We start from the raw sequence: 27,430 nt of genomic DNA, 5'->3' as shown, positions 1-27,430 counted from the left end.
CTTGAATAATGTTTCTTCTACTATTTAATTGAAGCATATCGTTAAGATTTCCAGTCATTTCAATAAATACTTCTGCCACTTAGAATTACATATGTGTGATTCAGAAGTTTCTTCAAGGCTAACAGAATATGGAGATAAACTCAATGCTAAAGTTGATACAAGACCACTAATGCCATAAATACCACCAGTGTCAAATATTTGTGTTCAATTGTCTCCCTGCTGGACTTTCACGAGTAAATGTATAAAGGAACTTGGTAACATATTTACAGGCAAAATACTATTTTGGAATTGTAGATATGAAATTCTATATAAAATTTACTTTGAGGAACAATACTGCAAGTTAACGGTTTAGGTAACAGCACCATCAGTATTATGAGTTAGACCCCACTTTTCAATTCTGGCTTTAGCAAACACTCTCCATCTCTACTGGAAGGCCCTCTGTCCTGGGCAAGTGTCTATTTGTCACCAACCAGTGCACAAAAAAGTGACTCTGTCTTGTGATGCTTCCTGTTAGACATAAGTGTTTTCTTCAAAAGTATTTCTTTGCAATCTGGCTGGAGAAAGAAAAAAAGATACCTAGTGCTGGGCTTTGGGGGACTCAGAACAAAAAGAAAACTATTTCTCTCTCAGCGAATTCTGACATCATCAGGTGTATCATCGCAAGACCGGGGACACAGGAATGGGAAATAAAAACTGCAATGCCACAGAACTTGACATGTAATCTTTTTTATTTTGTGATAAAAATGCTTTCATATAAATTTCATCTTAACTACTTTAGAATGAAACTTTGAAAAGTAAAAACATTGTGCATTTTCCTTACTATGTCATAGTTAGGAACATGCAGTCATTTTTCTTGGTTACTGGGTTTCTCATACAAACAGATATAATATCACTTTTAAGAGAAATGTACACAAGGAAGGAGCCATAGTACCAAACAGTTACAAGTGGGAGCGTCAGGTCATATAATTGTGTCCTCTCAAATAGTCATCATACATTCAATGTGTTGGTTAAAACCCAAATCTCCAAACTGCCTGCCAACAAAACATTATACCTTTGGTTCTTTTCTATGCAAGAACTGTGTACCAGCAAACGTACTAATAAGATGGTATAATGGGCTTGAGCATCATGGCTGATTGCTTACATCAAAGTCTTTCACTCTCTCTTTCCCTTACACCTTTCCCTCCCTCACCATCATGTAAGTCAGAAAATGGTGCTTAACGCAAAACAGAAGAAACGAACAGAAAAATCTATCCCCAAAGGCAGACAGAAGAGGAATCAGAGGAAGAATTTATAAAAATAAAAATAAACCAAAAATGGGGAGGTGACCTATACATGGCATAAAAGATATGGCCTATAAAAACTTAAGTCTCTAATTCAGAACCCCAATGAGAAAGTGATTCTCCATCTCACCTTCTCTTTTATTAGGCACTATACAACTCAAGGGTTCTTAAAATCTAAGGGATTGATAAATGCTTGAAAGGCAGTGTCTTCCCCTTCATCACTGAAGCCTGTTGTCTGTAATGGCAGTTTTCACAGTCCCTTCCCCCAAACCCAAAGGATCCCAAGAAGGAGAAACAACCAAGTTAGGCTTACGTTGTGGTTGGGGAGGGAGGAAGCTATAGAGGAGCCAAGCTGTTGGGTCAGAGGCTGATACTTTCAGGAAGTGGGGATGAGACAGGATGAAGAAAGGGCAGATGTGGTGGGATCCATAGTGGTCCATGCAGAGAGGTTCTCCCCACTGTGAATCAACAATGGGTCCAAGGCAAACAGTCACCATTCAGAAGATAAAATGTTACATGCTATGAAAGGGCTGGTAGAGTTGCCATGTGAGAGAATAAAACACAGAATGAACAGTCTGCTCATATTGGGGCAGAACAAATTATTTTTGTTGGTTCAATGAACTTGGGCAGGACTGAAAAAAAAAAAACAACCCAGAACATTTGTAGACTGCCAGGTTAACAGACACATAGGGGTTCCATATGGGGCCACAGACAGATAAATCAGGTTAAGCGGGATGCTCTGATGGGCACTCCTAGCCAAGGCAGGAACGAAGACTATCATTCAAACCAAAACAGAGTAGGAAATTCACCCGTCAATATCTACAAAATGCCCCAGCAGAACTAATTTCCCAGGTGTCATGACATCATAGCACCAGGTAGAGACGACAGCGTGGTCACAGGATCAACTATTAGCTGACTCAGGGAGAAGAGGAAGAAAACTGTTTTCCTCCTATTTCTAGTATTGACTAGAATGCTTCTGCCCTCGTGAGAGGGTCACGGAAGGTGCCAAGACCACAAATACAGAGAGCAGACTCAAGTATAACATAATCACAATCTGAGCATGAGCATGACAAAGACAGTAAGTCTTTCATTGTCCATCATCATCTAGAAGGTGACTCTGGGAAAGGAAAATGTCCCCGTAAGTTTCTATGTTAGTTGCCTGAAAGGGAATGTCATGACCTGCCATGACGGAAAAGGAATGGTAGCAAAAACATAGCAAAGGCTGCCTCATGGTTCCAGCTTTCTTATAGGGCTGGCTTGGGTCCTACAAAACCAGGCCAGCTTTCTGTTTCTGGAGCTTGAACATAGCAAGTCCGTGTGTTTGGCAAGAACCTACTTGGGTGCGCTGGTAACTCCGAGCGCACGGTGTGGAAGGAAGACTGGTGAGCAGGCATGCGGTCAGAAACAGACTCAGGAGGTGGAGACTGCAATCCCCCCACAAAAGGAACACAGCTGTCATGGGGTCCCTCGAGCTGAGCAGAGTTCAGTTCTCCGTGGTGAGGGAGCATCCTTTGAGGCATCTTCTTCTATGGAGATATCTGGAAGGAAAGGCTCAACAGCTAAGGCTAGCTTCCCCTGCTGGATGAATGAGTGAAGTGGGCTGGGGGTTCTGAGATCTGGGAACAAATGTGTTTCGCATGGGCCATTAGTGGAATGCTGGGCAGGAAGGAAAGGGACTTGATAGTGGGTAACCACTTCCCACATGAGTTGGCTTATCTCTTGGTCATTCCAACATTCCAAATCTTTTTTTTTTTTTAAGGGGGGGGTCGCAGTACCTGCACTGCCAATGATAAAACTTCACACTGACTAGGCCCACAAAAGGAAAAACAGGCCAATTCTCATCTTTCTTCCTCGTAAGGTTTAGGTAAAACCCTGCATGCAGTCTCTTGAAAGGGTCTTCTGTCCCCAGAATGGGTTCAAAGAAAACTATCTTGCTCCCCCTTCCTCTTGTAGGAACGATATTACGTAGGAAACTGCAAGAGATTCATTTTCTAAATAAACATACTTGATAGGTGTATGCTGAGAACCATAACCAAAGCAAACCCTGTGATACTCCTGGGGACACTGGGAAAAGAAGAGAAAGGAGGCTGAGGTTGCCTTCCAGAGCAGGAATGACTAAAAGCACAAAGGTCTTGCGCTCTAACATGCTGGGGGCAGGGGTGCACAACCACAGAGAGGTGCAAAAATTAAAGTACCAAATGAAGTCAAAAGAATTTCCAAGGAAGATAAAATGAGACAGGTCAACGTAGGCAGAATTCCAGGGTACAATTTCCAAAAGGACCATACTGTAGAATCTTCTTGTGGATATGGCAGAAGCCCCCAGGGCTTAAAATGCAGTCCAAGCTGCAAGAATGTCTGGGCTATGACAGGCATCCATTCTTTTCTCCAAATAGAAAAGAGTGAACATGGTCCCAAGTCTTATATTCGTTTTGCATTTCCACAAACTTGGCTTGACGGGTAAGAGATTAAAAGGAGCCATGTTCCCCCAACCCCAAATCCTGCAGATACCCAGTGAAGCTGACAAAATTGCTTCCCTTGCATTATCTAAAAGATAAAAGCATCTTCTTTCTCCTGCCTCCAGAAGCTGGTTCCAGAGATTTCTTCATTTCTCTCCCGGATGACCTTCATTTGTTCCTCAGCAGCATTTACAATAGGCAGTTCTGTTCCTACACTGGAGGCAGACTCTTTCATGCATAAACCTGCATGTTGCTGCGTGGTGGCTCAGACATGTGTGTTCCAGGTCCCCGCTGACCTCCTCCAGCACCTCCAGGGGTAGGGCTGGTGGTCACATCCGACCAGTCAGAAGCAGAGTGGGGTGAGGAACTTGACCACTGGTCAGGAGACTCTGGGGATGGTGTCAGGTAAGGATGCTCACCCTGCAGGTGACCACTATGGCTAGGTGTTCGCTCAGCAGCATTTGAGGAGGCATAACTATGCTGTGAAGGTGGTGTGGGATACTTGCCCACAGAGGCTGGAAAAGGATGATAGGCTGGGAGAATGGTCTGAGCAACCTGCCCATCCTGCTGGGGCATCATGGCAGTGGGGAAAGCCATATTGGGCAAACGAGCCATTTCTGGAATCTGGTACATGGTGGGCACGGGCCCTGCAACAGGAGGAGGGCAGTTGGACTGAGGCTGGGGAGTACCTGCCGGTTGGGCAATACTGCCTTTGGGTATTAGCTGGAAAGTCACAATGGGGGGCAAAGGCTCCCGAGGGGTAGTTATGTGCTTCCCTTCAGGCGGCCTGCTCTGGGGAGCTATGCCAGGGTGCGTGCCCTCAGCTGGAGCCAGAACCATACCAAACATCTCATTGTACTGGGTCTCATTCATTTCCATGCGGTTCATCCAATCTGCCGGAACAGTGACAGGATGGAGCCTACTCAAGCTCCCTGCACTGCCATTGCCCGGGGGAACAATGTGGTGGTGGGACAGCAGCTGGCTCACAGAGGGAAGCACGGTGCTGGCCCCATGAGCCAAAGGCTGCATTTCATGCAGATTAGAGAAAGACAGTGCATGCTGTGCATGGACTGGGGCAGGGGGGGCAGCAGTGGCCAACAGAGGGTTGGGTGAGGCCTGTAAGATTCCAGGGGATGTAATCATTGGAGAGGATGTGGTGTCAGAAACATATGTGTGAGGAGACTCTAAGGAATCAACAGGGGATAAAGTCACTGAGCTCTCAGACAGCTGACCCTTGTCACTCAGAGACTTCTTCCTCCTACTACCCTTGGCATCCTTGGCCTCCTTGGCAAGGTTAGGGAGGCTAGTGGGCATGGTACTCTTGGTATTGGGCCGTCTAGGCTTCTTGCCCATTGGGGTGTGCTTTAGGCTGAGGAAAGATCTGTTGGGCCCACAGATCACAGGTGAGAGGGCAGAAGTCAGCACAGTGCCTGGAGGGCTCGGCGTCACATTGTACTCGTCCAGGAGGCGCACAATGTCATGGTGCATGCGGTCCCGAGCCACGTCCCGGGGAAGACGATCCATGTGGTCTGTGATGTCCCGATTGGCAAAATGGTCTAACAGGATCTTGGCTGCTTCATAGCTTCCCTCCCGGGCAGCAAGAAACAGAGGTGTCTCTTCCTACAGAAAAGGCCCACATGGCACAGTAAAATTAGCAACACTCTTGAGAATATGCCAGTGTTTCTCACACTTTGTTATTATCAACCCCATAGACATTTTTTTTTCTAACTGCCTCCCTATATGAAATTTTAATACCACAGATAAAATGTCTATCTGCCTGTGTACTGACTGGATATCTGTGGCTTTATACATAAAAAAGAGTACGATTATTTCACCCTTCCCCAAGAATGTTTTGCCCCATTGCAGAAGATGTCTCCTTAGTTAGGAATATGTGAAATAAAGCATGCCCTTGAGCCAGAGATTTGCTTAAAAGAGCACTGAACTTATCAAAATCGGGTTCTAAGAGGAAAGGAAGTTAGAAATAAGAAAGGTAGCAGGGGAAGAACCTAAAGCAGAAAAATAAGGGGAAGCAAAAGCAAAAGGAAACAAAACATGTTCAAGAAAGAATTAAAATAAGGGAAGAGAGGAAATACACAAGATAAGATGAGCAAGAGAGGGGAAACATGACCTAAGACTCAAGGAAGAAAAGCAAACAGGAAAACACCCATGGTGTCCAAGAGCAGAAAACAGGAGCCACAGCAAAGAAAATAAAAATGAACAAGAGAAAAGGAAGTGAGCATAAGCAGAACAGAGAAGAGGAGAAAGACCGAGGTCTTTAACTTCCAAGTGTTTGAATTTCTTCCAGATTTTTTTCTTGTGATTGAGTTCCAGTTTCAAAGCACTGTGGTCTGAGAATATGCAGGGAATGATCTCAATCTTTTGGTATCGGTTGAGACCTGATTTGTGACCCAGTATGTGGTCTATTCTGGAGAAAGTTCCGTGTGCACTCGAGAAGAATGAGTGTTCTGTTGTTTTAGGGTGGAATGTTCTGTATATATCTATGAGGTCCATCTGGTCCAGTGTATCATTCAAAGCTCTTGTTTCTTTGTTGATTTTCTGCTTAGATGATCTGTCTATTGCTGAGAGTGGAGTGTTGAGGTCTCCTACAATTAATGTATTATTATCAATATGACTCTTTTTTTGTTTAACAGTGGATTTACGTAGTTGGCTGCTCCCATGTTGGGGGCATAGATATTTACAATTGTTAGATCTTCTTGTTGGATAGGTCCATATATACAATGGAATATTACTCAGCCATCAGAAAGGATGAATACCCAATGTTTGCATCAACATGGATCGAACTGGAGGAGATTATGCTAAGTGAAATAAGTCAAGCAGAGAAAGTCAATTATCATATGGTTTCACTTATTTGTGAACATAAGGAATAGCACAGAGGACACGGGGAGTAGGAAGGGAAAAATGAAGAGGAGGAAATCAGAGGAGAAGACGAACCACGAGAGACTGTGGACTCCGGGAAACAAACTGAGGGTTTTAGAGGGGAGGGCGGTTGGGGGATGGGTTAGCCTGCTTAATGGGTATTAAAGAGGGCACGTTCTGCATGGAGCACTGGGTGTTATACGCAAACAATGAATCATGGAACACTACATCAAAACTAATGATGTAATGTATGGTGATTAATATAACATAATAAAAAAAATTAAAAAAAAGGAGCAATGTCAATGAAGAGAAAGGCAGAGAAGGCTACACTGACATTATTTATAGGACAGCCTGCTTTAGACTGAGTACTGCGGAGGCAGAGGGTTCACTCCTGACACTTCCCTGGGTAAGCCCAATACCCTCCCCTCAAGTTCTTCGGAGCCAGTTCCTGTCCAACCTGCGTCCCTCTTTGTCTAAACTCATCACAAGAGGAACTATAGGAGAAAAGGGAAGGCACTGCTAAGTCTGCCCTCCAGCTCAGAGCCCAGACTGTACCTTGTTGTCTTGCATGTCTCGGTTGGCCCCATTTTTCAACAGCAAAAGGGTTGCCTCCACATTATTGACAGCAGCTGCCCAGTGAAGAGCGGATTTCCCTGTAGGGAAAAACATTTTTATAAGCAGACAGAGTAGAGGGACATGTACCTACAGTATAAAGAAACATCATGACTTATACAAGGAAACTTCGAACTTCCCAGAGAACAGCAAGCCAGTTGTTTGTGGGTGCCCATGGGAAAAAAACAAAGTATTACCTTACTTTTCTTCTGTTCTAGAAATACTTTAATACAGGTAGCCTAGCCTTCAGAAGACATGTAGGATCATTTGTCTATGGTACCCACGTCCTCCACATGATAGAATCCCACACTGAGGACAAGAATCTATCTATCACACACCAGAATGTCATTTAAGATATTGCCCACAGCCCTCTAGTGAAGTCAGTTCACAAGTCCTCATATCGAGCGTGGTATGCCTGGGAACCTACAGAGGCAAGACTTTCACAGACTGGATTTGAGATCCAAGAACCCTCACTAAAAATCCCTTCCCATCTTTGTCTGTGGACTACCCACTGGCTTAGTTCTCTGAACTCAAAATGTTGAAAGGAAGAACAAATGAATGAAAGAATATACAGTGGATTCAAATCTGGGACAGTTCTTCAAGGATTGTGTAATGATTTTCCCCTCAACGGCGTGCTTTGCAGGCAAGAATCCAACTCCCTGCCTCTCGGCCCTACCATGGTCATCCACTGCGTTCACATCTGCTTGGCAGTTGATCAGTTCTGCCACCATTCCCTCCACAGCTAGGCGGGCAGCCAGGATCAGCGGTGTAGTGCCATCATTCATCCTGGCATCCAGATCAGTCACTCGGTTGCGGATCAAAATCTAGAAGATGAGAAAGTACAGAAAAGAGAGTCACCTGGATAAAAGAAGATAATGAAACTAAGAGAAGAAACAAAAGCAACAGAGCTGATGCTACACTAAATTTCTGGAAGGCAGGGAATGCTTTTGTTATCTTTGTGTCCAAGATTTTATCATCCTCAATCAATAAATATTGAATGAATGAATGAACATATGGGTGCTCAAGAGACGATGGCTCATGGAAAGTGATGTCTTCTACTTTCTAAAGAAAGGAAGGATGTGGGAAAATACCACAACCTCAATTATGGTATATAGTTTAAGATGAATCAGAATGCTTCCAGTTTCCTCGCCAGGCTAAAATAAAAGGGCAACAAGGAATACACTGTGAATTCATGTCAAGAAAACCACCAAGGAGCAGCTAGAAGTCCATATAGTCAGATACAACTACAGGAAGAAGCTGACACTAGTCGGAAGCTTGGTAACAGGGAACACTCCCCTCTGACCTATTCACTTAGGAGGCATTTTGGCACATCAAAAAGGGTGGTGATTAAGAATCAGAAACCCCGGTATGATTTGCGTCTATCGCTATCTGGCTGTTAAGAGTTAGGTCAGTTTGCTGCCATTCTTCTCCTGCTCTCCCATCCAGCAAGCGTGACTCCACCACCCACCCTATTCTCTCAAAGAATTTTTGAATGAATGTAATTGGATATTAAGTGCCTTAGCAAAGAGGAAACATGATAGATCCACGGGGAATCAGCCCTACTCCTGTTCTTTACCTGGAAGACCCCCTGGGCGTCCGCTGCCACTGCAGCATGGAGAGGGCAGCGGCCCATGTTGTCCTGCGCGTTGGCATCCGCACCTGCATCCAGGAGACGCTTGGCAGCATCAGCCCTTGAGTAGCGGGCTGCAAGGTGCAGCGCCATCTCACCGGTCCGGTCTGTCTGGGCCTGCAGGCTGGCACCCTGGTAGACCAAGTCTGTGATGATGTTGGCAGAAGAGTCCTCTCCATCTTCATCTTCATCGCTCATATCTGAGCTGCCTCCTCGGAGAGAAGCCAGCATCAATGGGGTGCACCCATCTATAAGAAAAGAATTTTCCAAAAAGTATTCAAGGAGGAGAAGGACATTAATGTTCCATTAGCCCAACTGTTGGAATAGTTCCGTTTGAATAAAGTTATTCTTATGGGGGAAAATAAAAATCCCTGGGCTTCTTGTGGTAATTGGCAATTAGTTTTACATCTGCCACCTATTTTTCCTCTGATAATGTCCTTCCTGTGAAGAGTAGTGGGAAAGTAAGAGTCTTTTTAAGCTGGAGCTGTCCTCTAAGTTAAACAACGCTTTCTGTTTAAGTTCCTAAGTGAAATGTTATTTTAAATTGGGCCACATTTTAAAATGTCCAGTATTAATAGAATGATATGCACTGAGGTATCAACTAAACTAATTTTCTATCCCTCTGCTTTGGGATATTATTTTTTTTTAAAGATTTTATTTATTTATTTGACAGCGAGAGAGACACAGCGAGAGAGGGAACACAAGCAGGGGGAGTGGGAGAGGGAGAAGCAGGCTTCCCGCAGAGCAGGGAGCCCCATGTGGGGCTTGATCCCAGGACCCTGGGACCATGACCCGAGCCGAAGGCAGACGCTTAATGACTGAGCCACCCAGGTGCCCCTGGGATATTATTTTTCTATCCCAGTAAAATCTTTCCCATATAATGAGCCTATCTATTCCCAAGCATGCTGTACGTGAGGCAATGTGAAATCCTTCCCTTCTTCTCACATAGGTTTCTAATTTCTGCATGCCTGTATTCCCTAAGCATTCATTTCCTCAGGCTGATTTAGTCTGTGCAATTGGCGGGGGCATATCACCAAGTGGGGCCAACACAGGCACAACCCAGAACCAAGGGCAGGCATGGTAGGTGGAAAGGGGGAGGCTTGTGGGTGCTGACCTGGGCCACGGACATTCACGTCCAGCACATCCACCTCCTGCTCCGCCTGTGGAGGAGTGAGCGCCAGTGATGGTGTCCTGCGGATATCTGCAGCCTCAAGGTGCTGCTGTGTCCATGGACGTCGATCGATGGCATCATCTTCCTCTGAGAGCAAAGCCTCATCTTCAGCCTGACAGGGGAAAACAATGCTCCCTGTTGACCTGGCCCCCACTATTAGGAACAGAGGACGAGGAGCTAGTCCAGAGTCTTCTACCCACTTCTCTCTCCTTCTACTCCACCCTCCAGGGCATCATCCACACCAGCTGTAAGTGGTTCCTGTCACCCTCTCCTGTACAACTCTCCCAACCTCCCCATCCCAAACTCCAGGCTTCAGCCTTAACATGCCATCTATTTTGCCTACCAAATATGCTATCTACAGATCCACAAAGCACCATTTCCTTGCTTCTGGACTTTTGCCTGGGTTGTCCCCTCTGTCTGCCATATCCACTCCCAAGTCTTTGTCTAACTCCTACCTACCCTTCAAATAGAATTGGACTTTAATTCCTCTGGTGGGTCCCAAAAAGCACGCTCTGCTTAAACTAACTATATGTTAAGTGCTTACAAGGCACTACATGGCAGTCTCTACCACTAGACAGTACGGTCCGTGAGAACAGGAAACATGCCTTATTCAATACCACTTCCCTGTACTTAACACAGGGCCCAGAGCATAGCAAGCACCCAGGGAAATATTTGTTGAGCAATAATTACTAACATAACTTAAAAAGCAGCTACCTTTTATTGAATATTTACTGTGATAGAAAATGGATAGGATGCTTCACACATATTGCCATATTTCATCTTCACAACAACTCCCTATTTTACAGACAATGACAATTAGGTACAAAGAGGTTAAGTAATTTTCTAGCTACGAAGTAGTAGAGTTTTGGATCTGAATTCAGTTCTGATTGTAACTAAAGCAATGTACTTAACCATCATCTGGTATTGCATCCCTGTATTCCTCAAGCATGCATACCTTCAAGCTGCTTTAGAATACCATGGATATATGCATATCCCAGGCATGTATAGCTATCGATGGATCGTCTCCTTTTCCACATCAGCTTCAGCCTGATCTACCTCTTATGTCTGTATGGTTTTAATTTCCTGGGCTCAAGATGCAGAACCTCCAAACTCAATGGTCACTGCCTTTCTTCCACTGTGTAATTGTACCTTCCTTTCCAGAAGGAGTATCCAAAGAGGATAAGGGAGAGATCTAGCCATAAAGGAAATCACTTTTTATACATAACATCAGTTCTTATCTGGCTATCATCAGCATGATTCTTAAGGAAGGAAGCATGTTTGTTTTATTATTTTTAAAGAGTTCTTATTGAAACACATATGGAGGAAACCTAAGGCCATTGAGGACCTAACAATTTCTGCCTTTCAAGACAGCCAGGGGTAGCCATTGCCTGGGCAGCATATAAAGATTACCACCCTTTCCTCCCATTCACTCTGGATACCAAAGGACAGAAATCTGAAATGTGACCAGATCGTGACTGACAATGGTGGTTCTACCATGGCCAGCTTACCTTGGCTTTCTTTGGTTGGGGCCCTTCATCATCAACCCAATGTTCACTTGTTCCAGAACCAATTAGGTTAGCCTCTGAGACTTGCACGGAGAGATTTCTGATAGGACAAGATTAAGAAGGGGAAAAACAACAGCAGAGGTTAAATCATAAACTAATATAGTGGTTTTTAATACTTCTTCCATGGCCATCCTCAAAGACTCTCAGGGGCCCTGGCCCAGAAAGGATGGGCAGTATTTTATGTCCCACTGCCTCAGTAAACATCCTTTCCTTTCCCATGGATCAAGAGATTACAACAAAAGTGCGCCTCAACAAAGAAGCTGAGCACCACCGCTTGAATATGTACCCAACAGAAGCATCCAGACTCCTATTATTTCATAGTCACTCAGCAGGAATTCAGAATCATGGTCAAGTGTGGTGATGTGGTGTGGCCAGAGCTTGAAATTTAAAATCATAATTCAACAAGATCTCCTTTCTGATTTATCCCTGCTTATTACCACTGTGACTAGCAGTTTGTTGGCAAACCATCTTACTTCAGCCCCACGGCATCCTGTCCCACCGGCTCACGACGCTTGTGATTGCTGGAGTCCCGGCGAAGGGTGAAACCTTCAGGCAGCCAGAGGGAGCCATGCTTACGCTTTCGTTTCGCCATGATAACTCCCAGCAGGATAATAAACAGGATAATGACGACAGCCACAGCAAGCAGATAGAGAAGCTGAGTGCGTTTTGGAGTTAGAGATTCACCTGGAAGTGCAGAGGGACAGGGAAAGTGCTGAATAAATCTCGCAGCATTAGCACCAAATTCACTTAGAAGACATGGACTGATTGACCTCACCAGCCCTGAAAAACAGAGCTGCACGCTGAAAAGTGTGCCCTTTTCTCACTGTCCCCGGGTAATGCCTCCCCTGCCCCAAACTGTCCCCTTAACACCAGTGCTACTCACTGACGACAGACACCAGAGGGTAGGACAGGGTTCCCTGGATGGCATGAGAAGCCAGAAGAGCTGCTGCTGCATCTGTGTTCTTAAAACACTGGTCTGAATCTTGAACACACTGGCGGTTGTCAATTTCCAGAAACACCTTAGAGCTGTGGGATGCCAAGGGAAAAGAGGAGAAAAGGGACATGGTGAGTAAAACAGAAGGGGGTCAGTTAAGCAAGTGAAGCTAAAAACGATTACCTGAGCCTTCCCTCCTCACCTTCAGCACCGGGCTCTCCAGCTCTGTGAGGGTGCCTCCGAAAGATCTCCGGAATTAAGGTCCTGTCCCTAGATCCTAGCCACTAATTCCCACTTGGACTAGGTCTCCCCTTCCTTGGCCTGGCTGAGTCTGCACCTTCTGACTGAGGCAGCACAAGATGAAGTAAGGAAAGAGGGTAAAGCTGGTCCTTAGTCTCCTTTGTCTCTGCATCTGGATCCTAGCCAGCTACAGAGTCGAAAGTTGTGGGATACACCAACAATAGTGGGGCGCAATGATGGAACGAGTCAAGATTATTACAGAGACTTCTATGACAAATGCAGGGCCTCGAACAGAAGGCAATGATGACTATAAAAGAAGAGTCAGTTCTAAAGGGATCTGAGGCAACCGTGGCAAAGGGTTATGGATTCTGGCATCTGAGACCTCCCTGACATCCTGCCTTCTGCTTGCTCCGCTGCACCTCTCAGGATACCAAGACCAAGGTAAACCCTTACCCTTAAACACACGTACTGGCAAATGGGTTTGTTGTACTTGGTGGGCCTTTCTACTTGTCTGAGCTCTACATTTTTATAGGCTCAGTTATGACTTCTGTGTATCAACGTACTTAGCTTTACAAGCTTTAAGAAGTTAAGAATTAAGCTTCAAGAGGTCTAGAAACCAAAAACCTACCCAGCCACCTCCTGTTCTTGATCACCAGGAAGGGACCTGCGAGTCATCCTCTGCTTCTTCATGGCAGCTGACTTCTCACCATAATAGGGGTAGACCATGAGTGCCCCTTGCGAGTCCCGTTTAATGTGCAGGTTGGTATGGAGCAGGGTGCCCAGCGCCCGCAAGAAGCTGCGGGCGTCCTGGAGCAGCTGCTCCGGGGGCATGAGCACCACTATAACCAGGGTCCCCTCTGCCAGGTTCTCTGGCCGGTCGGCAGCACAGTCCAGCCCATCCCAGCCGCACTCCTCACTGTTGCATCCCTGGTCACAATGGTTGTCTTTGAAGTGGTCTGCACAGTATTTGTCATACCTAGGCAGGGGGAATCAGAAGAGGGAGAGAACAAGGAGACAGTTCAGAATAGACTGCGGCGCTATTTGGTTTTCTACTTGGAACTACTGGAGCTTTTCCCACCTATCTTCTGTGGCCCAAATCAGGTCCCTTTGTCAAATCTCCTATGGCCGACAGCATAGAGTGCATATCATCTACACCACTCAATATCAGTGAGTGCTCCTCAAAGGAGAAACAACACTGTGCTCCCTATGCTTGCATGGGCTTACAGCCCCCCAGGCAGCTGGTAATCTTGTTAAGTCAGATTTGTAGGCAAAGCTGCATACCCGAAACAAAAATCAACCAGGTACACGTTTCCTCTCCTTTTTTATCCAGTATCCCTAGTGAGTTAACAATGAGCTTTTAGAAGTAAAAGTTGCCTCCAGGAACTGAACCACCAGGGCTCTGCAGAGGACCATGTCAATATGGCCCATTTCCTTCCCAAACGAGACTGAATCTTAGCTCCAGAAGATTGGGAGAGGTGTGTCCCATACAGGAGACCAGATTTAAATTTGTACCAGAGCACATACAGCCTCTTTCAAATACTGGGAAAAGGAAATTGAGTCCCCAAACCTAAACGATGCACAAACCATTTCATCTCCACTCTCCTCCCCACTCCCACCGCTTGATAGTTATGCCACTGGTACAACTTGCCACACTGGCTCAATGAAGAGCTTGGGAATCAGCAATAGCTGTATGTGCTCTGGCAAGTTCTCTCACCTCCCAGGTCTCAGTTCCCTCACCTGGGAAAGACCATTAATGGTACCTATGCCTCATACGGTTGTTTGAGAGCTCACTGAGATTAAATTAAATGGGACAGCTAAAAGGAGAGTTGCTCTTTAACCATAAAGCACCTTGTAACCGCCACAGTAACAACCAGGAGGGTTAAGCGGCCTGATCTGGCTTCTGCTTCCTGATAAATCTAGATGGGGAATCCCTGTCTAAAAGAAAGGAATGGGGTGAACAGAGAGAGGTACAGACCTTTCCATTCATCCTGCAGGCAGGTGTGAGAGGCTGCCTGGGAATGGGTAACACCACTTCCAAAAGTTATTTCCCCTAGGAGGTCGTGAGAGCGGCAGGTAAGAATGCAGAGAGAGGCAGACAGAGGGTGGCTGTGCACGAGCATTCCTGGGCCTCTGTCAGCAAGGGGGAGCACAGGGCAGCGTGCGGCGGGGCAAGGCTGGCACCAGGAAGAGGGCCTCAGGGCACCAGTCTGAAAAGCAGAGGCAGCTTGGGCTGAAGCCCCGGAGTGGTTAGGAGCAAGAACGAGGAACTGAGGTGTGTTAGTGATAGTCTCCCTCAGCTTCTGGGGACCCTGGACTCTTACTTGCATGTCTTGCTGTTCCCCTGGCATTCAAAATTGTCAAAAAGGCACTCGGCTGTGTTGCACAGCTCATCGCACTGGTTGTTGATGTAATCCCAGCAGGGAAGTGGGGAAGAGCAGTTGGCCCAGGGGTTCTCCATGGTCAGGGAACAGTCGCCCCCATCCCACTGGCAGGCATGGCTGTTGCAGGCCTCATCGCAGATGCCATCCCGAGCTTTGTCGGCACAGTACTGGCTCAGGCAGGTGGCAGGAGGGGTGCTGGTGGGGGCCGTGTAAAGTTCACAGTGGCTGCCCCAGAATGGTGGAGCACACTGGCAAGAGTAGTAAGGAGGCTGGCGCTGAGGATAGCAGCTACCCCCATGCTGGCAGGGGCTACTGGCACAGCCTGATTCGCAGTCCTGGGGGTTGGGGCAGAAGCAGCGGGGTCCTGAGGCCGTGTGCACACACTGCTCCCCTCTCCTGCACTTCACTTGTCCACAGCTGCTCTGGCATCTTGCCCCGGAGAATCCCTGTGGAAATCAGTGAAAGAATGAGGACAGTGGGCCTCGTTTTTCCTCCCAATCCCTTCTCTGCCACACCCACCTCCAGAAAGATAAAGATTAGACACATGGCTAAAATCCTTCCATGTGGCCTCCTGCACCACGTTCTAGGAAGAAGCCTCTTCAAGTCAACCTAAGGTCAGGGATGAAGGTTCCATGGGATGAATGTAGAATTCTCTCAGGTTAAGAGCTCACTTTCAGAAATTAAATCCAGACGTCAGAGGTGGGATAAGACTCAGATGACACCGTTATCCAGAAGCACCTTCCCTAGCTGTCCTTAGACCACTCATATAATGGCTTTGGGGCAGGGGAGGGGGACGTTATTTCAGGAGTCTGGGGTATCTAAAAAGCTTTCCATGTCATTTTATCCTTCTGCTTCCTGCTCAGCCAGACCAAGGTGACTGCCCAGGTTTCCTTTTGGTATATCCTCACACATAGGGATCTCTGTTTTAGGGAGGTTTTAGCCTCCGGCAGAGGCCAAAGAGTTTGCACAGCAAATGGCTAAAAATAGGCTTCCTTCTAGTGTAACAAGCAGCTTGCTCCCAAATAATCCCTGCTAAGGAACGTAAGCAGAGTAGCATTTCCAACCAACACTGCCCCAGTCGGGGAGGCAAGACTACCCTCCGGCACACCCAGAGGCCAGAGACCCTAGTCTTGTTTTCAAGGGAACGTTCCACCAATTCCCGTGGATTTCTCTTAGTGCTTCTGAAGACTGAGAGTCACAGATTTAGGGAGCTCACTGTTTCTGGGCGTATCTTAACAGCTTTATCCAGACTGTATGAAAAAGAGCATGCCCCTTAAATAGACAACATGGCACTTACCGGGGGACAACGACAAATGAAACCATCAGGCATGTTGCTGGCCACAGCACAAGTCCCCCCATTCAGGCAAGGCATCTGGGGACACACATCGACGAAAGTTTCACAGTGACGACCTCAAAACAGAAAATGGAAAAGGAGTTTTAAAAGGCAGAAGTACTGACTGCACATTACTGAACAGAGTGCTGCTGGGACAGGAGCTGGCCAGGCGGTGAGGGATGGGGCAAGAGGTGCGAGCTGGGTCCTAAGCCCAAGGAAACATGAGAAGATGAGAAAAACACTCACTGGACCGCCACTGGCTCAGGCCAATGCCCCCATCTGCCCCGCCCACACAGTAAGTACACGGGGCACACATCCCCAACAGACTCACAAAATAGGATGGAGAGGGACATGAAAAATCATTCTAATCCGACCAAAAGAAAGAAAAAAGAGAAGAGAAGGAAAAGAAAAGGACACCTCAGCTTTTTCATTTTTTTTGAAGATACTTTTAGCTTTCATAAGCCAAAAGGAACATTTACCAAAACTGTTCGGTGCATTTTGTTAAAGCTGTCAACTTCACAGGAGAGGCTACACCGGGCCAACACATCCAAGTGGTGACTGGTAGCTTACAGAGATTTTTCATCCATAAACTCTCTTTTCAGTCATTTTCTAGCCATTCTGTAATCTGATCAGCACTGCTTTAAAATACAGCTTAATTTTTCCAGAGTTAATTTCCTCTAGAGACAGTTCTAAAACAGAGGGCATCCCGAGGCCACCGCTGCAGGATAAAGTGAAGTAAGCAACTGGGGCCCAGGGGGAGACCCAGAGACACAGCTGGGCGCCCCCTGGCAAACAGCAGGAGATGGGCCCACCCGGAGTGCAGCCGCTGCCCAAGGGAAGAGGGGCTTTCAAAAGGAAATTAAAACAGGCATAGTTTTGACCAGAGTTAAGAGGCAAGGGTTACTGTTGCCTGACTCTTCAAATCACAGCGGCAGCCATGGCCCAAGAGCCGCCATCACATGGGCATGGGGCTCGGGGACAGACGGCCCCCCAGCGTTCATCTCAGCAACCGCAGCTCGCAATAATTACAACCAAGGAGCTCGAGGCATTCCTTTCCATCACAAGTGCGGACAACACATCACCACTACTTCCCGATGGTGGGACCCTAATTCAAGGCAATCTTCAGTCCTTCCTTCCTGTTTCCCCCTTTCTTTTTAAGTGCTTGTTAGGGTTTCCCCATAAAGGAAGCCTCCAAGGCAATGAGAGAAATAGCAGTCAGTTTTGCTTCTCTGGCTTCCCAAGCACCTCATGGTTAATATAAGGCTGCAGGACAGACTGTTCATACTCTTTGTGTCCAGCATTGCCTCAGTAGGTATGACGTTCATAATGCACTGTTCCTCTTTTGCTATCACATCCAGGTACCTTCCATAGTGCAAACTCCCTCCCACTCTTCATAAATTACCAAAGTTCTTAAAACTAACATATCTTTAAAATTGGAAGGAAGGAAGTCTAGAGATGGGCTCACAATATAGCAGAGTCCAACTTGCCAAATTATTACTAAGGAGACCACTGTAGCCTATTATCTGACTCCCAAGGAATACTACTACAGCATAGTCTGGAATGACTCCAGAAATGCCAGGCAGACGTCTTGAGTATCTGATGACACCGCCACTGTTAGATACTACTGTAGTCCCCCAAAGTCACCAAGCTGCCCATCTTCAGAAATAATAAGTGCCTATGACAAGCCCCTATTCCGAGGCAGGACTTGGTCATCTTTATGATCCGTGATGAAAAAGAAGCAGCTTGAGAAGAGACTGGGAGCATGGCCAACTCTTAGCTGTGCAGGTCACACCTCTGAAGCTTTCTAGTACATAATCTCATGAACTGGTTTTTGCTTAAACACACCCCAAGTCGGACCTCCTCCCCTTAGGTGACCTAGCAGATCCTAATCCTGTCTGGGTCCCAGAGGTGGAAAGGTCACCGTGGCAGTGACTACCCAGTAACTCAGGTCTCTACGTGCCAAAGGAGATAGGTGGTGAAACCAGAACAGATGCACAGCTTCTGAACACAAGACATTATTTTCCTCAGATGAAAGAGTTCTTTGGGTGGTTTGGTGTTGACAGCATGGCAATGTGAGTATACTTAATACCACTGAACTGTACACTTAAAGTGGTTAAGATGGTACACTTTATGTTAGATGTATTTTGCCCCAATTAAAAAGTGTTATTTTGCTCAACCACTCCCAACATTCTATGTCTTTTTTCGTAATTCTGCTACAGTATGATATCATCAGTGTATAACAGAAGAGAAAATATCCCAGGAAAAACAAAAAAGACAGAGATGGACTATAACATCCATGAAGCACAGACCTAAGGAAAAACTGGGCTCTGAATTAAGATGGTCTAGTTTTTCCTACACAAGAAAAAAGCTTCACTTGGGTCAGCAACGTGACACACGGGGCCCAATTTCCTCTCTCAAGGCCCCTCCGAGGCAGAGTGCTGGGGCTGCTGGCGAGGCTCTCACCAGTGAAGGCGCTGCGGCAGACACACAGGTAGTCGTTGGTCAGCTGGATGCAGTCCAGGCTGCCCTCAGAGCTACAGGGGCTCGAGAGGCACTCATTGATGTCCCCCTCACACCGCTCTCCAGCAAAGCCAGGCAAGCAGCGACAACTGTAGCCCCCGATCCTGTCCACACACTGACCACCATTAAGGCAGTGGGGACCCCCGACACAGTCATCAATGTTCTCTTCACAAAGCAGGCCTGGAGAAAAGAGAGAAGAGACAGAGAATGGATGACATTCTTTGGAACGCTGCTTTCCAGCCAAAAAGAGACACCCTTGTCAGCACTTTGCAGTTATTCAGGTTACATGTCTCAATCTGCGACGGGACCTTTTAGGTCAGGCAGGGCGAAGCTGCCACCCTCCTGGTGGCCAGTAAGAGCCAAGGAAAGAATATGCTCAGGGCCTCACAGGTACCCTCCCACACAACCCACTGAAGCAGTCCCCTGGGCAGGAGCCAGCATTATCTGCCCCATCTGGGAGACCCAGCAACTTTTCATTAATTTATTCCTTTTACTCAAACTATAGAAACAGTTCAAAAGAGACTATCACAATCAACATGTAGATTATAAGTATGTAAAAATATTGGTAAGAACTGAAACTAAATTTTGAGTGATATATTTAAGTTTTAGACCATTGACTTTTTTTCCTATAAAATAATGTGTATAGTCTCTTATTTTTAAAAATTGTAGGGAAAATATCCTGTTGAGAGCTCAAAGGTTATTCCATTTAAAACAGAACTCATTTAATGTACTATAGATGTAAATAAGCCATCTAGTATGAACATCTGTAAATATTTTTTAGAGTACAAAAGAAATCAATGACAATTCTAGAGATGATTCTATGAATGATTCAAAAAATTACAAAAGAAAGGAAAACAGTTCTGTATTCTTGCCACTTATATTTGTAGCACACACTAATATAAGCAAGACTATTAAAAAGGAAAAAGAGGGCTCCTGGGTGGCTCTGTCGGTTGAGTATTTGACTTTGGCTCAGGTAATGATCCAGGGTCCTGGGACAGAGCCCTCTATCAGGCTCTGTGCTCAGCAGGGAGTCTACTTGTCCCTCTCTCTCTCTCTCTCTCTCTCTCTCTCTTCCCCTTACCCATGCTCATGCTCTCTCTCAAATAAATAAATAAAATCTTAAAAAAAAAAGGAAGAAAAGACCTCATTTTCAAGAGACAAATATAGGAATAAATCTTAAAAAGAAATGCACTATACCTATATGAAAACTTTAAAATAGCCCTGAAAGGCACAAAGGAGATATGAATAAATGAAAAGATGTTACGATTTGGTTAGGAAGACTCCTCATTGTAAAGATGTCAGTTTTCCTTACATAGATTCATAAATTTAATGTGACCCCCATAAAAAATGCCACCAGGATTTTTTAATAGACAACCTGATTCTAAAGTTATATGAAAAAATAAACCATAACCACAGTCTGGAAAATTTAATTAATTAATTAAAACAGAGTGGTATTGATAAATTAACAGAACAATAAAGAAAAAAAATGTTCAGAATAACACCCAAATACACAAGGGAATTTAGAATTTGATGAAGCTGCCATCTCAAATTATTGTACAGATCAAATATTCAGTAAATTGTGTTGGGGCAAATTAGTAGCCATATGGAAAAGTTCTTCAGTTTTCTAGTACTTGAAGAAAACATGGGAGAATTCCTTTATAATCTTAGAGTGTAGAAGGTGTTGCTGACTAGGATTCAAAATCCAGAAGCCATTTAAAAAAGGCTGATAAATCCAAACTGATTAAAAAGAAAAAGTTCCAGGGGCACCTGGGTGGCTCAGTCGTTAGGCGTCTGCCTTCAGCTCAAGTCATGATCCCGGGGTCCTGGGATCAAGTCCCACATCGGCGGGAAGCCTGCTTCTCCCTCTCCCACTCCCCCTGCTTGTGTTCCCTCTCTTGCTGTCTCTCTGTCAAATAGATAAATAAAATCTTAAAAAAAAAAGAAAAGAAAAGAAAAAGCTCCAGGGGTGCCTGGATGGCTCAGTCAGTTGAGCATCTGACTCCTGGTCAAGTCATGATCCTGGGGCCCTAAGATCGAGCCCCACTTGGGTTCTATGTTCAGCGTGGAGTCTGCTTGAGATTCACTCTCTCCCTCTCCCTCCACCCCTCTCCCTGCTCTCTCTTTCTAAAATAAATAAATAAATCTTAAAAAAGAATAAAAATAAAAAGCTCTGCATGAAAAAAATCAAAGAAAATCAAAGACAAAAAATATTTGAGAATATTTTGTATCATAATTAATCTCTGTAAAATATTAAGATAAACCATGTAATAGGGAAAAAAGGATAAGAGATACAGAGAAACCACTAAAAGAGGAAACCAAATGACTCATAGATGAGACTACATTCATCCTCACTGAGAAGCCAGTATACTCATACGCTATGAATCAGCGATATCAATCAAAATTACAAATGCACATAATTCTCTAATCCAGCAATTCCATTTCTGAAAACTTATCTACAAATATACACATGCAAGAAACCCAAAGTTCTATCATTAGGACACTGGTTCAAAAGGCTATGCTCAAAATTCTACAGGGTGAAAAAGATTAAGGAGGTTCTATAAACTGATATGGAAACATCTCCAATTAAGCAAAAACAAAAAAAAAAATCAAGTACAAGAGTTTATCTAATACCCTATCTTCAGAGTAAGAAGTGGGGTAAATAAAAAAGAAATTCTGAAGGACACATAAAAAAAAAACTAGAAGATACACAAGAAAGTAAAATGAAGTAAAGATTACTTGTTTGTGGGAGAGGGAGAACTAGGTATAGGGAAGGGGAATGGAAAGAGAATTTTCACTTGATGCTTTTGCTACATGTGTATGTATTTAAGTGTGTGTGTGTGTCTATGTATAAAATTTGGGACATGTGCATATATTACCTTTTTACAAACTAAATAAAAAACAAGACAGTAAAAAAAAACCCAGTTTGTGATCCCACTTACACAGACTATTTGGTGATTAGGGGCTGCTAGTAAAATGAATACAGATGCATCCCATCAGAATGGAACCAGCAGTAATAGACAGACCTATTGAGTGAGAATGAGCTCAACCTCAGCCTGAAGCAAAGTAGTAAGGATATGCAAAACAGTTAGCTCATGACCTGGAATTGGAGGTGCCCCCAGGCCAAGATCCAAAGCTCAGGAGTACTGAAATAAAAACAATCATTGTGATAACTCTCACAATGAATCTATGGGATTTGACAGTCTCCTGAAGGTTCACCAATGGCCAGAGAAGTCAAGCCGGGAGAAATAAATACCACTTTACATACCTAATCAAGCACACATAGTATGATAACTCAATGAATTCTAAGCATGATAAACTCAAAGAGCTCCATACCTACACATATCATAACCATAAGGTCCTAAGACAAAGACAAAGAGAGCATTTTGAAAGCACCAAGGAAGAAGCAACTTATCACATACAAGGGATCCTCAATAAGAATTAACAGCTGATTTCTCATTAAAAGACAAAAACAAAAACCTGGAGGTCAAAAAGCAGTAGGATGATATATTCAAAGTATTGAAAAAGACTGTCAATACTAATAGCAAAACTATTGTTTAAGCCATCCTTAACCAACAGAAGAGAGAACTTTTGTTGCCTTATGAAATGGTCCATTCTAGGACTGACAACTGTAATTCATAAAACATTTAGGGTACAGCAGAAATCTTAGCATACAATGAATATCCACGGGCTCTTCCATATTCCCAGTCTCCCCTGGAGTCAGAGTGAGACCATTTTACTAATTCTGGCCAATGTACTATTAGCAATAATGATGGGTGTCATGTCCAGACTGAGGCAGGGAGAGCCTGCATGACCCTACAGGTCTGCATGACCCTACAAGTCTGTCCCTCCTCCTCTGCTGTGGAGGCCTTGGAGGCCAAGTGCTTGCAACTTCATATCTAAAATACAGAGAGAGACACTCAGACTTTGAGTGACAAAAATACCATCGTTGTGTTAAGCCACTGAGATCTGAGGTTTAATCTGCTACCACCAGAATTGGAGCTTGTCCTAAACAGTAAAATTATTAAAAGGAGCAAACTAATAATGAATCAAAATCACTTCCTCTCTTTCAACTATTGATTTCTAGAGCAGAGAACAACTCCCCTTTTCACAGGATATATTCAAATATTTATTCAAATATTTAAAGGCTGTTTCTCTTGAGTTTTCTCTTCCTCTTTAACCTCATTGCTTGATAACTATCCTATTAGTGGGGTACTCTCCTATTTTAGTTTAGCCAAACCCCAAACTCAAGGAAGGTAAATTATCAAAGTTCACTGGCACAAAGGTCTAAGAGAGTGTAAATACTTCCCTGACATTCTATTCTGACACTGAGATGAATTTCTCACCATTGTGGCTGGACTCAGCTTTTTTCTTTTCACAGGCTGCTCAGAACAGTTATAACTACATCTCTCCTAACAAACAATACTCCAAGCTCTCTCCAGAAAACTGTTTGGAGGCAGGGGCAATGCCCACAGTAGACTAATGCCCCATCATTCAGTCTAGGGTTGGACTCCATAGGCTTCACTGCAATTCTTAGTTATAGCCTTAGGCCATCAGCTTCCTCCCCTGGGTTTATGAAAATAGGCAAATATTTTCATTTCATTCATTCCCCCACCTTATGGAGGCAATACTTGGCAAGTTTAAAAAAATACACAAGCTAGTAAATGTGAATTATTTATTCAAGAGACCACTAGTTATTTTCCCTTGAAGCACCAAGAAATCTTGCTAACCAGGCCAATTTTGTTGCAACACAGCATCATTTCCACATTCTGTGTTTCATGGAACATAAGATGAGAAACAAGGCAGAGGATCAGAAGGGAAGGGAGGGAAAAATAAAACAAGAAGAAACCAGGGAGAAACAAACCATAAGAGACTCTTAATCTCAGGAAACAAACTGAGGGTTGCTGGAATGGAGGAGGGTGGGTGAATGGGGTGCCTGGGTGATGGACATTGGGGAGGGTATGTGCTATGGTGAGCGCTGTGAATTGTGTAAGACTGTTGAATCACAGACCTGTACCCCTGAAACAAATAATACATTATATGTTCATTAAAAAAAAGTCAACAACAACCAGACAGAACTGAGAACATGAAATGGCCTAAGTTACCAGAATCCAGAACTAAATGGTTAATTTTTTAAAAACTCCTCCACACTAAAAATGGATTTATAACTTAAGAAAATGCCCTAGATGGAGACGGGCAGGGCTGACTTCATACCTCGAGTGCCTGGTGGACAGGAGCACTTGAAGTGGTTCACAAGGTCGACACAGGTGCCCCCGTTCTGGCATGGCTGATTCTGGCACTCATCTACTTCATACTCGCAATTGACGCCCTGATATCCTGGGACACACTGATAGGAACAAGCAAAAGGGAAGAAACATTGGACCATTGTTGGAAATAGACCACCACAGCAAATGAGATCTGGAAGGTCGGTGTATACCTCTGCCCACCCCCTGCCCCCACCCAGCTCCTATATGATTCTCCAGCACCATCACATGCTCTACCAATCATCCTGTGCAGGGCCAACTTGCAGCATACCGACATTTACATCTTCCAGCTGAAAAGCCACTTTATAACAAAGGCAAGGACTCAACATTCTGAGGGATATTTCAGAACTGACACCTGTGCAAAACTTTCATTGCTCCTCAATGCAGGTATTCCCATCTTTAAAATATGCATTCCTTGGTATGCGATGAGGACCCTATGACTCAGTCCAACGGTACGTGTGGACAATAGTAAACATATTGCATTTATTGACCTCTAGATTCAGGAAACCGCACATGTGTATGAGAAACTGGCTGAGATGGGAGAGGGGCCATGTTAGCTAACGTCGTAGATGCGGGGGGTGAGGAATTTCAGGGCTGATCAAGGAAAAAGACCCTGACCATGAAGTGGCTTTATTGGGCAATGCTTTGACAGGTTTGCATGTAAGGGCACCCCTCACAGCATGAGACTGTCCAGAGTGGAGAGGTAGGTAAGAGAGGATGGCAAGTGAATTCCAAGGAAAGGGGTAACAGAGAGGGGGCTTACAGGTTTGGTACAGCCAGGCTACCGTCTCTGGGTCAGAGAGCTCTGAAGGGCAGCACTGGCTTGGGGTCTTTATGTCCTGGGGCTTACCTATGGCTTGCAGATATTGGGTGCTGTTTTGCAGAATATACAAAGCAGAAAGGCTCTACATGGCTAAAAATCTACTTTATTAGGGCTATTTTTAGAAAAACTGGCTGTGTAAAAATTTGAGTTTGGCACTGGTGGCTTTTGAACTAACAGGTCCCAGCCTGCTGTGAAGGAATAACCATGGAGCCAATATAAAGAGGCCATCTTTAGCTCATTTATGAGAAGAAAAGCTCTTCTCAGTGTTCCTGGGTGGCCTGAACTGGTGTCAAATTCAAGACTCTGGTGTTTTGTTAACATCTTGCTCTACCCATTATCAGCCCAGCCATCAGGAAGACAGTGACATGTTCCTTAACAGACACACACTTCCTCAAATATATACATGTCATATTTAGTGTGATGCTACACAGAACCGGCTAAGCAACTTCAGGACACACCTCAAAGTGGCTTCTCCTATCTCAGCTGCTATTCAGGGAAGTCCCAGGGGCCACTGAGTGGCTGGCCTGGGAAATGCACTCTGGCAGTGAATGTTGGCTCTGAACCCGGAGGCAACCCTATGCGACTGAGATGGTTCCAGACCTCTATAAAAATACCTTACTGGAGCCATGTGAACTTATTACAAAGGGGGCTGAAACCAGTGGTGGTTGGTAGACAATATAATGGTGATTGGTTAAAAAAAATAATTGTAAAAATAAGTCATAAGCCGCTAACTTCAGTATGCTAGTGCTCACAATAGTTGTGCCATCTTCGGGAGGCCCCTGACCTCTGCCTGCTCATCTTACCTCACATCTGTACCCGCCGATGAAGTCCCTGCAGGTGGCTCCGTGCTGGCAGGGGTTGGATGAGCACTCATCGAGCTGCTCCTCACAGTAGCTCCCGGTGTAGCCCAGGGGGCACTGGCAGTGATGCGAATTGCCAGCATTGATGCAGATGCCGGAGTGCTGGCACAGGTGGTCAGTGGACACCCCTAGGAAACCCAGTACAGGAAGAAACATCACAGGAGAGCACACGACCTGTCAGGTTCAGACCAACTAACTATATTCTTATCTAGTTCATGGCGCTCAGCACCAGATTTATATTGAAAATAAACCAGCCCTGGGGTGCCTGGGTAGCTCCGTTAAGCATCCAACTCTTGACTTCAGGAGGGGTAGTGATCTCAGGGTTGTGAGATGGAGCCCATGCTGAGCATGGAGTCTGCTTGAGATTCTCTCTCTCCCTCTCCACCCTCCCCTCCCCATCCCCCTGCTCCCTCTCTCTCTAAAATAAATAAATCTTAAAAAAAAAAATAGAAAGAAAGAAAAGAAAAGAAATAAGTCCTAAAAGTAGAATATGCCTTCATTTCATTTTACATACATTTCTTTTTGGAATCTCTAAGCATGTGCCTCTGCCTTTCACCTTCCATCTCAGACCCTTTTGTAGAGTCTTGCCCACCCACCACTGTCCATTCTTCCCAAGGTAACAATACCTGTCCTAAAATGCTGCTAGTTGGCCGCTACTTTGGGGAGTGACCCTGGAGCCTGAGGAGGCAGAGCTCACCTCTATGGAAGGCCGCCACCTCACAGGACACATTGGGCACATCACAGTAAGCACCAGCCCATCCAGATGGGCACAGGCACCGGGACTCTGCTTTTTCCTGAATGCAAGTACCTTTGTTTTTACATGGAGACCGACTACAGAGGTTCACCAGGGTCTGAAACGGAAGGATACATCAACATCCAAATACCAGAAAAGAAGAAAATAAGTCACACTGCATTTTAAGAATCAAAGGAAAACACACTAAATAAAAAAAAGAGCCCTCAGCAAAGTCTTAAAATAGTCCAATGTTCTCCAGTAATCCAATCATTTTATACAATCTAATTCTTCTTAGCTCTGCTATTTAAAAAGTTCTTACCACAGAAGTTCAAGAATTTGAGGGAGCCTAATAAAGTTATTCCCTATGTTATGACTATGTCCAGATCTGTGGCCACCCTGTAACAGTCAGAAAGAAAGAAATTACAGCTGTCAGAAGGTTCATAACACCTGTACTAATCCTGTGGGAGAAATCTACATGGGTCTCAATCAAATCTGTCCATGGTGGTTACAAGTAAAAGGACTTAAAGCCCGTTAATAAACCTAGAAGCTGTCACAGAGCTTACTTACAGGGGAGAAAATCAGGCTTATGAAAAACATAAGGCAAAGAGTATGAGCAGACTAGTTCCTTTCTCTGTAACTCGCATGTGGTGTCCTGACCCCTGGGGAGAGCAAGGTCACACTCATGGAGTGTTTGTGAAAGAAGGGGCCAGTCGGTATGGGTGGAGCACTCCCTGGCACATGTAACCTCATACTG

The 27,430-nt window shown here is 44.9% G+C and overlaps 1 protein-coding gene across 1 annotated transcript in view; it reads right to left on the bottom strand.

Moving 5' to 3' along the window:
• Window positions 1–710: 710 nt before the first annotated feature.
• NOTCH2 (notch receptor 2) overlaps window positions 711–27,430 on the bottom strand; it is a 166,271-nt gene continuing 139,551 nt past the window's right edge. Inside the window, exons 20-34 of the mRNA XM_025872548.2 lie at window positions 26,641–26,794; window positions 25,887–26,071; window positions 24,211–24,343; window positions 18,943–19,179; window positions 16,444–16,556; window positions 15,087–15,592; window positions 13,394–13,741; window positions 12,475–12,617; window positions 12,065–12,275; window positions 11,535–11,631; window positions 9,970–10,138; window positions 8,802–9,103; window positions 7,902–8,049; window positions 7,169–7,266; window positions 711–5,356 (exon numbers count right to left, since the gene is read on the bottom strand). Coding sequence (XP_025728333.1) covers window positions 3,968–5,356; window positions 7,169–7,266; window positions 7,902–8,049; window positions 8,802–9,103; window positions 9,970–10,138; window positions 11,535–11,631; window positions 12,065–12,275; window positions 12,475–12,617; window positions 13,394–13,741; window positions 15,087–15,592; window positions 16,444–16,556; window positions 18,943–19,179; window positions 24,211–24,343; window positions 25,887–26,071; window positions 26,641–26,794 — 4,233 coding nt within the window. The 3' untranslated portion in view covers window positions 711–3,967. The remainder of the gene's footprint in view (window positions 5,357–7,168; window positions 7,267–7,901; window positions 8,050–8,801; window positions 9,104–9,969; window positions 10,139–11,534; window positions 11,632–12,064; window positions 12,276–12,474; window positions 12,618–13,393; window positions 13,742–15,086; window positions 15,593–16,443; window positions 16,557–18,942; window positions 19,180–24,210; window positions 24,344–25,886; window positions 26,072–26,640; window positions 26,795–27,430) is intronic.

This window comes from Callorhinus ursinus, unplaced genomic scaffold, assembly GCF_003265705.2.
Source record: "Callorhinus ursinus isolate GAN/ISIS: 27379988/994484 unplaced genomic scaffold, GSC_fseal_2.0 scaffold9, whole genome shotgun sequence".
In the NCBI taxonomy this organism is placed as follows: Eukaryota; Metazoa; Chordata; class Mammalia; order Carnivora; family Otariidae; genus Callorhinus; species Callorhinus ursinus.
The sequence above is the reverse complement of the archived record's forward strand: the minus strand, read 5'-3'. Positions and strand labels throughout refer to the sequence as shown.